The sequence below is a fragment of the Terrapene carolina genome, unplaced genomic scaffold (genome assembly GCF_002925995.2).
Source record: "Terrapene carolina triunguis isolate 2854851 unplaced genomic scaffold, T_m_triunguis-2.0 Scaffold422, whole genome shotgun sequence".
In the NCBI taxonomy this organism is placed as follows: Eukaryota; Metazoa; Chordata; order Testudines; family Emydidae; genus Terrapene; species Terrapene triunguis.
In genome coordinates, this window is record NW_020664773.1 from 314,582 (window position 1) to 327,359 (window position 12,778).

Genomic DNA, 12,778 nt, shown 5'->3' on the forward strand with positions numbered 1-12,778 from the left:
CTCCTTGTTCTGTCATCTGCCACCACTGAGAACAGCCGAGCTCCATCCTCTTTGGAACCCCCCCTCAGGTAGTTGAAAGCAGCTATCAAATCCCCCCTCATTCTTCTCTTCTGGAGACTAAACAATCCCAGTTCCCTCAGCCTCTCCTCATAAGTCATGTGCTCCAGACCCCTAATAATTTTTCATGGGGTAGCCGTGATAGTCTGTATCTACAAAAACAACAAGGAGTCTGCCACCAGACTCCTTGTTGTTCTAATCATTTTTGTTGCCCTCGGCTGGACTCTTTCCAATTTTTCCACATCCTTCTTGTAGTTTGGGGCCCAGAACTGGACACAGTACTCCAGATGAGTCCTCACCAATGTCGAATAAAGGGGAACGATCACGTTCCTCGATCTGCTGGCAATGCCCCTACTTATACAGCCCAAAATGCCGTTAGCCTTCTTGGCAACAAGAGCACACTGTTGACTCATATCCAGCTTCTTGTCTACTGTGACCCTTAGATTCTTTTCTGCAGAACTGCTACCTAGCCATTCGGTCCCCAGTCTGTAGCAGTGCATAGGATTCTTCCGTCCTAAGTGCAGGACTCTGCACTTGTCCTTATTGAACCTCATCAGGTTTTTTTTGGCCCAATCCTCTAATTTGTCTAGGTCCCTCTGTATCCGATCCCTACCCTCCAGTGTATCTACCACGTCTCCCAGTTTAGTGTCATCTGCAAACTTGCTGGGAGAGTGCAGTCCACACCATCCTCCAGATCATTAATAAAGATATTAAACAAAACCGGCCCCAGGACCGACCCTTGGGGCACTCCGCTTGAAACCAGCTGCCAACTAGACATGGAGCCATTGATCACTACCCGTTGAGCCCGACGATCTAGCCAGCTTTCTATCCACCTTACAGTCCATTCATCCAGCCCATACTTCTTTAATTTGACGGCAAGAATACTGTGGGAGACCATATCAAAAGCTTTGCTAAAGTCAAGGAATAACACATCCACTGCTTTCTCCTCATCCACAGAGCCAGTTATCTCATCATAGAAGGCAATTAGGTTAGTCAGGCACGATTTCCCCTTGGTGAATCCATGCTGACTGTTCCTGATCACTTTCCTCTCCTCTAAGTGTTTCATAATTGATTCCTTGAGGACCTGCTCCATGATTTTTCCAGGGACTGAGATGAGGCTGACTGGCCTGTAGTTCCCCGGATCCTCCTTCTTCCCTTTTTTAAAGATGGGCACTATATTAGCCTTTTTCCAGTCATCCGGGACCTCCCCCGATCGCCATGTGTTTTCAAAGATAATGGCCAATGGCTCTGCAATCACATCCGCCAACTCCTTTAGCACCCTCGGATGCAGCACATCCGGCCCCATGGACTTGTGCTCGTCCAGTTTTTCTAAATAGTCCTGAACCACTTCTTTCTCCACAGAGGGCTGGTCACCTTCTCCCCATACTGTGCTGCCCAGTGCAGCAGTCTGGGAGCTGACCTTGTTTGTGAAGACAGAGGCAAAAAAATCATTGAGTACATTAGCTTTTTCCACATCCTCGGTCACTAGGTTGCCTCCCTCATTCAATAAGGGGCCCACACTTTCCTTGACTTTCTTCTTGTTGCTAACATACCTGAAGAAACCCTTCTTGTTACTCTTAACATCTCTTGCTAGCTGCAACTCCAAGTGCGATTTGGCCTTCCTGATTTCACTCCTGCATGCCTGAGCAATATTTTTATACTCCTCCCTGGTCATTTGTCCAATCTTCCACTTCTTGTAAGCTTCTTTTTTGCGTTTAAGGTCAGCAAGGATTTCACTGTTAAGCCAAGCTGGTCGCCTGCCATATTTACTATTCTTTCTACATGTCGGGATGGTTTGTTCCTGCAACCGCAATAAGGATTCTTTAAAATACAGCCAGCTCTCCTGGACCCCTTTGCCCCTCATGTTATTCTCCCAGGGGATCCTGCCCATCAGTTCCCTGAGGGAGTCAAAGTCTGCTTTTCTGAAGTCCAGGATCCGTAGTCTGCTGCTCTCCTTTCTTCCTTTGTTAAGTTAAATCGATTGAGCTCCTGGAGCCTGTCACTAAGGCAGGTTTTCGAATCGTCTAATCACTCTCGTGGCTCTTCTCTGATCCCTCTCCAGTTTATCAACCTCCTTCTTGAATTGTGAACATCAGAACTGGACACGGCATTACAGCACCAGTGCCAAATAGAGAAATAAAATGACCTCTCTACTCCTATTTGAGATGCCTCTGTTTATGCATCCAAGGATCGCATTAATCCTTTTGCCCACAGCAATACACTGGGAGCTCATGTTCAGCTGATTATCCACCACACCCCCAAACCTTTTCCAGCGTCACTGCTTCCCAGGATAGAATCCCCCATCCTGTAAGTATGGCCTGCATTCCTTCTTCCTGGATGGGTACATTTACATTTAGCTGTACTAGAACACTTTTTTTTTGCTTGCGCCCAGCCTCCGAAGTGATCCAGATCGCTCTGTATCAATGACCTGCCCTCCTCACTATTTACCACTCCCATCTGCTAACTTTATTGTGATGAGTGAATGTTTTCTGCCAGGTCATTGATAAAGATGTTCAATTGCATAAGGCCAAGAATCAATCCCCAGCACTGCTCGATGACGATTCCCCGTTTACAGTTACACTGAGATCTATCAGTTAGCCAGTTTTTAATGCATGTAATGTGTGACATGTTTAGCCCAGTGCAGAGCCAGCCCTAAAGCTGTTGAGCTAGAGGCGGCCTCTGAGGCCTGGGGCTCCCCAGGGAATTTCCCAGCCTCAGAGGCCAATCAGTCCCCCACCCCATACTGAACAGGGCCCTCGCTCTTCTCTGCAGCTCTGCCAGAGTCCCCCATAGACTCATCTCCTCATTCTTCTGGGCCCCTCCCCCTCGTCTCTGCTCCCAGGAGGAGTCCAATTCCCAGATACATCTTTCCTATCTGCTATCAGATGGTGAGTGTTCGGCAGGCATCTTGCTGCACCGCTTATCCTGGCGCTGCCTGCGCAGAAACTAGACTAAGAGCCACAGATACGGGGGTCACAGCACTGGCCCCAGCAGACTGCCCAGGCAGCAGCACGGCCTGCCAACCACAGCTGCCAACTTTCACGCTGTAAATAAGCACCCCGACTTTCACAATAAGACAAAAATCAAGCTAATCCCATTTCAAAACAAGGCCTAAACAAGCCAGTCCCTAAGAACCCCAACACTCTATGTGACTAGATCCCTCCGGCGTGCTGGGTGGGCCCACTGTGCACCCCTGACTCTCTCCCCCCTTGCCCCTGCTTGCCAGGAGCTGATCAAAAAAAAGAAGCAACAAGCTAGTAGCCAAAAACTAGCCAACAAGCAACACACAAGCCAATTAAGCCAAAACCAAGCCCAATTTCTGAATTTTTTTCACGGGTTTGGCATGTCTGCTGCCAACCCGTCCCTGCTCAGGTGAACCTGTCCTGCATCCCTCGCTCCTGCCTACAGTTTCACTGAGTCCAGGATTCCCCTCCATTTCCTGCTCGTCACTCTTGTGTAGACCAGCTGCCGTGCCCCGACTCAGAGGGGGCTGCATTTCATAGTAGGCATAACAGTTCCTCTGCATCCCTCAGAGCAGTGGGCCTGAGCCAAACTCTGAAATCCCACTCAGGCTCTTAAGGCAGGGGGAGGGTAATTAATTATGGCCTATTCTGCTACCCTTACTCTGTAAGTGCTCCCAGAGACTTCAGCATGCATAAGGGAGGAAGAGTCTGGTCTTGGGTGTCCAAGTGCTGATGGTTGAGGCTGGGTGGGTCACCAGGGGTCAGCTGCATCTGCATCTCCCTCCTCACGCTCCTTCCTCTCCCCTCTCCGCATTCTCTCCCTCTTTCTGCCTTGCTCCTGCAGTTCACTCGCCCTGCATTTGCACTGTGCTTATCTACACGGTATCTTGGCCCATTACCTGCTGTCCTCTGGCCTCCCGTCAGCCTGTCCCAGCCGTTCTGAGGGGAAACGAACCGAGGCCTACACAGGCAGCGCTCTCACCCATCGCCATTTCCCAGTGAGATGCAAAGACACAGCCACCATCAGGAGCACACAGAAGCACTCACCCCTGCACATCTCAGCCCTGAGCATCCAACACCTCCAAGCACAGGGCACAGTCCTGTCACCATCTACAGTGGTTCCAGGGCCTGGTACCCACCCAACTTAAATAGAACTCACCACAGGGGATGGAGGAGGGCTGTGCTTAGCCACAACGCAAACCACTCCCTCACTGAGAGCTTCTAGTGTCTCCCCAGCTGCCAGTCCCTGCTCCCCACACTGACCCTGCGGCAAGGAGTTCCACAGGCTGGCTGTGCATTGTGTGAAGAAATACTTGTATGAAGGGGTAAAGAACACTTCCCTGTTCACTTTCTCCACACTACTCATGATTTTACAGACCTCCCCCTTAGCCATCTCTTTTCTAAGCTGAACAGTCCCTGTCTTTTTAATCTCTCCTCATACAGCAGCTGTTCCATCCCCCTAATCATTTTTGTTGCCCTTTTCTGCACTTTTTTCCGATTGCAATTTATCTTTTTTCAGATGGAGTGAACAGATCCGCACGCAGTATTCAAGGTGTGGGGGCACCATGGATTTATGTAGTGGCATTATGATATTTTCTGTCTTAGAATCATAGAATCATAGAATACCAGGGTTGGAAGGGACCTCAGGAGGTATCTAGTCCAACCCCCTGCTCAAAGCAGGACCAATTCCCAACTAAATCATCCCAGCCAGGGCTTTGTCAAGCTGGGCCTTAAAAACCTCCAAGGAAGGAGACTCCACCACCGCCCTTATTATCTCTCCCTTTCCTAACTGTTCCTCGCAGTCTGTTAATTCTTTTGACTGCCGCTGCATATTGGGCGGATGTTTTTAGAGAACTCTTCCAATGCTGCCTTCTCCTGCCCCCGTCCTCTCTCCAAGCCCCTCCTTCGCTCAGTGCTAATGCCCTGAGGTGATCGCGCTCCTTCCCCCCAGGCCCTGCCTGGCCCATACACAAAGAGAGGAATCAGATCTCCCTGCTCCAGTTGCCTTGGCAATGAGCACTGGGCCCTGCAGTCACTCAGGGATGTGATGGAGGCAGAGGCCAGGAGGCTGCAATCCCATTGTTCCCAGAAGTGTCTATTCCACACACACTCACTCAGCTTTGCCCCACAATCTCCTGCCTCACCTCACGGAAAGGCTGCACCCCAAAGGGGAGCACACAGGGCTCCACACTCGAGGTAGGCATGACAAAGGGGAGTGCACGGGAGGAGACCCCAACACTTGTCTTTACCTAGGGCCAGACTGTCCCTCTCCCTCACACCCAGGAGCAGCAGCAGGATCCCTGTTCCTGAGCTGGTCTCAGACGCTGGGTGGGGCGCACAGCGCTGCAGCATGACGAGCTCCAGGACACAGACAACGCCAGCAGGGAGCAGCTGGGAGCTGACCTTGTCCTCACCCCCACAATGGGATCCAATTAGGGCAGAGGTGGGCAAACTACGGCCCGCGGGATCGTCCTGCCCGGCCCTTGAGCTCCCAGCTGGGGAGGCTGTCCCCCCTCTCCTCCCCTCCCCCGCAGCCTCAGCTTGCCGTGCCACCAGCGCTTCTTAGTCAGAGAGATTCAGGCAGAACAAACTTCACTGTTCAGCCCCCACAAAGCAAAATGTTTCCTAGCTGGCAATAAGCGTTTCCCTGAGCTCTATCGCCCTGTCCCTTCAGACCAGCAGAATTGGTCTCACTTGGAGACCATCGTTTGGTAAGTCCCAGTAACATCACAGCCTCTGGCCAGGCCACTTTGTGCTGTGATCCCGGCAGCTCTCACAAGCTTATGCAGAGCTGGGCCTGATCAGCACCTGCAGGAGGCACCTCAACGGAACACCTCAGTACTGCCCATCATGGCATGGGTGATTGGGGCTCCTCTCTCTGCCTCCGCACTGACCCAATGCCCCGGTGTGGGGCAAAGAGGCACTGCTGGAGAGGCTGTAATACCAAGGTCCTGTCCACTTATGGGCTTTAACAATCCCCCAGCACTTTGCACAAGGGATGGTAACACTGGGGCCCTGGCCCAAATCCTGTGCAGGTAATTATAGCCTGCCACTTAAATTCCCCCTGTACTTGCAGTCGGGTACAGTTTTCTTCCAGTCAGAAATTGCTGAGTAGCATTGCTATTCACTGTTGAACAGCTGCCACGTACCACACCAGAGGTGGACGCATTTCAGTGGTGGGTGACATGATCACTAACTATCCGTTACCTATCTCTCAGGAGGAGTGAGGCTTCAGTGGTTATAACCTCAAAAGCCTTGAGTGAAAGTTCAACTGGCCACCCACCGGTTAGGTCACTACATTCACAGGGTAACTGGCAGGGCCAAGATTTGCTTTGGTGAGAATCCCAACCAGGGAACTCAGCAGAGAGAGCTGCACACGAGGCATGTTCAGCTGCCACTGGGCTCAAAGAATCAGAGAAGCAAGGCAGCCTGTCACCCTGTCCCAGCCCATCCCCAGAGTCAAGGCAGGCTTCAGCCACCAGCACATTCTCTAGGCTTCTGTCAAGTCCAGCGAGAAATGCTGCAGATGACAGGGCCCTGACCAGGGAGACCCTCCTCTGGCAGCCTGAGATTCAGCCTAAAGCTCCTCTGTGTTAATTTCAGCCACTTTCTCCTTGTCACTGCACACACCCACCAGAGCCACCAGAAATCGCTCTCTCGCTATCAGGCATTTTGAGGATGCTCATCATGGCAGTGCTTGCGCGAGTGCCAGGTCTGTGCCTTCCTTACTGCTACATTAGGGCAGGAGCTGCTGCCATTAAAGGCAGGCAGCTTTGCATGTCCACACTGCTCCCGCAAGGAAGGCAGTGAAAGCAGAGCCAGTTTGCTGTCAGGGGGAGGTGCTGAAAAGGCTGTGGGTTGGAATCAGTCCTGTGCAGAAAAGAAGCTGCTGACCATAGGACAGCTGAAGCCCCCAGTTCCCAGGAGCTCCTGGCAAACAGCCAGCCTGTTTGTGCTGGAAACCAGGCCTTGGTGGCTGGTGTGGTGCATGCGTCCTGGGGTCAGTGACTGGCTCGTACCTGCTCTGTTGCCCTCCCACCCTCACAGAGCCCTGTCCCCCTCTACTCCACTTGCCCCCTGCTTCCAGGCACAGCACTGGAACCTGGGTTACCCTGGTACAAAACCCCCCAGACCTCAGCTCCACCCAGAGACCTCTCACCCAGTAAATGAGGGGGATCCCCGTATCCCCTCCATTAGTGACAGACAATGCCAGGGATCCCCAAATCCCACCCTGAGGGTGCCTGGCCCTCACGCCAGGGCACATTCCTGGACAGTCATTCCCCGAAGATGAGGAGCTCTGATCTCCCAAATTCTCACCCTCCTCTTCCTTGTGGGCATGCTGCCCTCCACCTCTCTGTCCTGGCACATGCCCCATAGACACTGTTCATCTGATGCTCCTTGGCCCCTCCCTGCATATGCCCCATGTCTGGTGCTACTTCTCCACTGCTCATTGGCCCCTCCACCTTCACATGGCTCAGATTCAGCTTCTCCAGGATCCCCTGCCCTCCCACGCAGGCACAGCCCATGGGCACGGCTCTCCGGTGCACACCCTGGGCACCACCCATGCAGGCCTCGCTCCTTCCCAGCCTGAGCTCTGACTGTGTAATACCCTCAGCCCTGTTTAGAAATCTTGCTCTAGTGCAAACCTTTGTGACAGTCTCTAATCCGCAGCTGGCAGCTCGTGTTGCTACAGGGAACATTCCTTGTGTTCCTGGACGGTGGAGGGCACAGGTCCTGGTGCCTGGGAATTGAGCCAATTCCCTACAGCGGCCTCTGTGCTTCTCTGTAGGAAGGTGGCAGAGGGCTGGCAAGCCCCAACGTACCTTTCCCGTCCCCTGACAGCCACGGAGCCCCTGTTCCTGCAGGTGTGAGGATGAGGGAGATTGCACCCGCAGGGAAATGGGAGCGGGCACCAAGGCAAGACTGGGATGGAAGGTGACCAGGAATGGAGCTGGGAATGGACAGAGACAGGAATGGGGAGGGGAATAGACTAGGATGGCTGCAGTGGGACTGACATGGGGCAGGAGGGACTAGGGGAGGTGCAGGATGAGAAGGAGAGAGGGTAACAGAGGCAGGTGAACGCTGTCCCGGGACAGACTTCGTGGGGAGCCTCTCCAGGGTGGGAGGGATCAAGGCCCCAGAATCTCGCTCTCCTTCTCCTTCCCCCAGGGAGATGCTATTTCTCCCCATCACTCTTGATAACAACCCTGCCCATTTTATCAGGGCCAAGGTCTCTGTGCCCGGCACAGGCTGGGTAGCTGCATGCCTGAGAGGTGAGGGGTTAGCAGGGAGGGCCCCGAGGGCTAGGGAGCTGCATGGGGGCCTCTGGCCAGACACAGGGTGAGCCCGGCTGAGGAGCCCACACTGTGTGTGGGGGGGGGAGAGGGGGGGCAGAGAAAAGCTCTGGCAGAGCTCATGCTGCCGGCACAGTCTGCTGCAATAACCACTGCTCAGCTGTGGGTACAGCCATCCCCTCTCCCCACAGCCAGGGCTCTGCTCTGCAGCTTCCCAGCCCTGCTGCCTGGGGCCCATCCATTCTGCAGGGCATTCCTCGCACTCCAGCACTGAACTCTCAGACCAGCTGGCAGAGGCTCCAGGAAGGCAGGTCAGAGCTGACTCTCCCAAGCCATACCTCAGACAGGACCCTTTCGCGGAGGGCACCCCTTCCTCCCTCAAGATTGCTGCACTGTGTAACACAGAGCCCTGAGCCGAGCCCCCTCCCAGAGACAGGCAGGGCACCTGGCAGTGCTTTCTCTTTTGCCGCAGCAAAATCCAGTCCAGCTCAGCCCTGTCCTGCCCCATGGTGCAAGCTCTGAGATGGGGGAGCCCAGCAGACACCCTCTGGTTCCAGAGGCCCCAGGTAGGATCGGGTCTCTGCCCCGACACACACCCTGCCCCCAAGATCTTAGCAGCAGATTTACAAGCACCCAGCCTGAAGCTCCCCCCAGCGCTGGCCATTGGAGCACACACTGTACCCAGAGACCCAGACCTGCCCCTCTGGCAACAATGGGCAGGTTCTTCCCACCATCACGTCCACAAACCACACTGATTCAGTGCATCTCCTGGCACTGTAGGAGGAAATGATGCAACCTGCGGAGAGTAATCACTCCCCAGGACGCTGCCTGTGCAGATCCCTCGAGTTCTAGTACAACCCTATAAAACTAAACCACATGCCACAGCTTCCCCTGAGTCACCCCAGCCCTGATGCAAGTAGCACTTCCAACCAGCAGCATGTGCTAGGAGGCAAGAGGCAGGATGCAGAGACCCTGGAGCTGCAGCCTAGTCCAGCCACAGAGCTGGGTGTGGGCATGGTGCTCACAGCTCAGCACAAGGTGTCTAACAGGGTGATGGAGGGCAACACAGGGACCAGATGGGAGTAAGGGGGGTGCAATGGAGGGTCGGCAGGGGGCTGAGATGAGGTGGGGGTGACATGGGGTGATGAGGTGAGGATGACAAAGAGGTGAGGAAGGGGGGTGATACTGGAGTGAGACAGCGACAAGGACAATGTAGGGAGTAATAGATTCTGACTGCACAGCACCCTGCAGCACCCTGCCCAGGACCCACTACTCTGAGCCCATTGCTCAGTCTGTCTAGGCTCTCCAACTGCACTCACTGCTGTGTTCTCAATGCCCGCCTGGCTCTCACCCCTCGAGAGCTGCTGCACTCTCTGAGCTCCCAGGAACCCCCTGAACATGGACAACACAACTCCTGTATCGACACCCCCTGGGAACTTCCAGCATGGAAACATGACAGCACCCCCAGCTATATTACAGCACCGTGCCCCCTGCAGCACTGACACCTCTGCATCCCCACTCCCTGGGCTCAGCACAGCCCTCTCAGCACCTGACCGGTAGAGCAAAGACCCTTACCCACAGCCAGAAAACATGCAAGACAAGCCCAGCACCTAAAATGCAAACATACACTGGGCAGCCCGGGAGAACGAATCCAAAACAGCTCCAGCCCCAGATCCCTGCACAGAACAATCACACTGGTACAGACATCACTGCAGCGACATGTGCAGAAATAGACAAACCCTCACCAAATACAGACTCAGTGACCATAAACCAGGGGTGGGGACCAGGCGACACAAAGCATAGGCCAAACTCACAGAGCAGTGACTGTCCAGGGGGGAGGGATAGCTCAGTGGTTTGAGCATTGGCCTGCTAAACCCAGGGTTGTGAGTTCAATCCTTGAGGGGGCCATTTAGGGACCTGTGTCAAACATCTGTCTGGGGCTTGGCCCTGCTTTGAGCAGGGGGTGGGACTAGATGAAGATCCCTTCCAACCCTGATATTCTATGATTCTATGACAGAGAAGAAAGAGAAACATTCTAGTCCAATGTCCCACAGCAACGGAACAAATGGAAGTTAGACTCCAACTATCAGGAATCAGGAATCCTAAGCAATATCTTACCAGAGTGAAGAACTGTTGGACCCTGGAGATAGAAAGAAACAGCCCCACATTATGGAACCACCTGCCCTGGGGCAGGGATGGGCAGGAACAACAAATGGACCCAGGGGCTCAAACCCCAAAGACACGAAGCCCTGACCAGGGTGAATCATAGCCCCACCTCTGACAGAGACTGCAATGGGCTGTTTCTTTCTTGCACTTTCCAGCACTTGTCTAGCCAGTCATGACAATCAAGTCTTACTGAACTGAAGTGTGTGACAGTCCCTGAGAGCCTCCTTCACTGAGACATGACCACAGCCCTTCTACTGTATCACACCCTCCAGGCCTTGCACTGAGATGTGGCTGAATTTATTCCTCCAGCAGAACAGAGTGCGACTGATGCTGTTTGGAACATCACTGCACTTTTCTCTCCCGCTCCCCGGGTGCCTCATCGATTTCTCAGGTAATTCAAGCAGGTTCTGTGATAGCCCAGCACTGCACTAAGGGGCCTAAGACGTGAGTGTGAAGTGGCACCTGGTGGTAGCACTGCTCTGACCCTATTAGGGCAGTATGTCTGAGCACGCTCACCACCAACAGACCAACGCTACAGCTGAAAAGCACCATAAACCGGCTCAGCATTGGAATATCCATGCAGCTGTTTCAGGTCCATCCCCATATGCCTCCCCTCCCCCCAGCACCTTATTGCCCATGTGGCTGTGCCATAAATCTTGACAACCTTGCTGTCCAGGCTGCTGTGCCAGGCCACCCCCGTCTGAGTTGCTGACCGTACCAGTCACATGCCATCGCTTTCCCCTGAGTGTTAGAACTGTAACTGCCAAGTTGACATTAATCCCTTTGATCTGATGGAAAAAGGAATTAATGTGTGGAAAGGGGTTTGGGGCCCAGCGAGGAGAAAGGGGGGCTGCAGGAGATGGCTCAGGAGCTGTATGTAGAGAGTGGGCGAGGTGAGCAGGAGAGGTGAGGGGTGTGACATGGTGGGAAGAATGGGACCACGTGCTATGCAGGATGTCAGCCTGCATGACTATCATGGTCCCTTGTGGCTTTAAGAGCTATAAGTCTGTGCACATAAGGAGGGGACTAAGGTGAGGGAAAGGGGGCACAGGAGCTATACATGGTGGGTGAGGGAAAGGGGGCACAGGATCTATACATGATGGGTGAGCGAAAGGGGGCACAGGATCTATACATGGTGGGGGTCATGGGGGTGAGCCAAAGGGGGTGGAGGGTCTGTACGGCTGTGTACACAAATGCTTATTTAATTGGCAGACTGGGCAGAGTGCCTGGCGGGGAGATGTTGCTGTGGTTACACCTGACCAGGCTATTCCAGTTTGTAGGTGTGCTGGGTTCTCCAGGGTCAATACAGCTGGCAACCTTCTCTGCATTGTGGTGCCATTTGTGGGTCATGTCCTCTTGTCAAGGTGAAGCTGGGAGAAATTCCATCCCCACTGACTGAACTTTTGGTGGGAGTCCCCAGGGGCTTAGCTGCTGCTGTGATGGGTGCCCTGGCTGTGTGAGCTGGGTCCAGCAGGTGCTGAGAGACAGGAAGCGGATCCAGGATTTGGGCTGGGGGACTGGAGGCAGCAACTGAAGCACTGTCTGTGCAGGGGCATTCCTCCAGCAGCGCTCTCGGCAGCCAACATGCCCTCTCCAGCAGCCTAGCAGACAATTGCCCCATGACACAAACAGGACATGCTTCTTTCAGCCCTTCTGGGATGTGTTAGAAAACCAGCAGGGCGACACCAGCCAGCCCTGTGGGGAGCAGAACCAGCGCCAAGTACCCTGCGCCCCATCTCTCCCTAGAGCGAGCAGCCAGACACCAGAGAGCTGTGTGTGGCCAAGGGAACCAGAGATAGAGTCTGGGATTTACTCACCTTTCTTTTTGGGGTGAGAAGAGTCCTCTGAGCCATGCTCGTCCTCAGTCCAGCCCAGGGCAGCCAGCAGCAGGAGAGAGAGACCCAGCCTGGTGCAGCTCATCCTCCAACAAGTGCCAGTTCAGTGGGACGGCCCCACTTCTCCACTGCAGAGCCTGCCTCTGGCTGCCAGAGCAGCAGGAGCTGTGCTGGGCGGCCGGAGCTGAACTGTGTCTGCGGGAGAGGGAGAGAGAGAGGGCAGGAGCGGGAGGGGGCAGTGACTCACACAGCCTTTACCTTTTATAGAGACTGCAGGCAAAGTCTGCGGGGCAGGTGAAGGGTGAAATACATGCTGCATTGGGAGCTTGCCTGAAGTTCAATGTCATTGCCAGCTGGGGGTCTGGGCTGGGACCAGGGTGTGCGTATCTGGAGCCTTAACGTGGACGAGAGCCAAGGGACGCGACCGGAGCTTGAACAGGGTTTCCTTTTCAGACAACCTCCC

At 54.1% G+C, this 12,778-nt stretch overlaps 1 protein-coding gene across 2 annotated transcripts in view; it reads right to left on the reverse strand.

Moving 5' to 3' along the window:
* The window catches only part of CA9 (carbonic anhydrase 9), a 46,619-nt gene extending 34,116 nt beyond the window's left edge, over nucleotides 1-12,503 (reverse strand). For both annotated transcript variants that reach the window (XM_026658266.1, XM_026658265.1), the window contains exon 1: nucleotides 12,298-12,503. In XM_026658266.1, the coding sequence (XP_026514051.1) occupies nucleotides 12,298-12,400 (103 nt within the window). In that variant the 5' untranslated portion in view covers nucleotides 12,401-12,503. The remainder of the gene's footprint in view (nucleotides 1-12,297) is intronic.
* Between the last annotated feature and the right edge of the window lie 275 nt (nucleotides 12,504-12,778).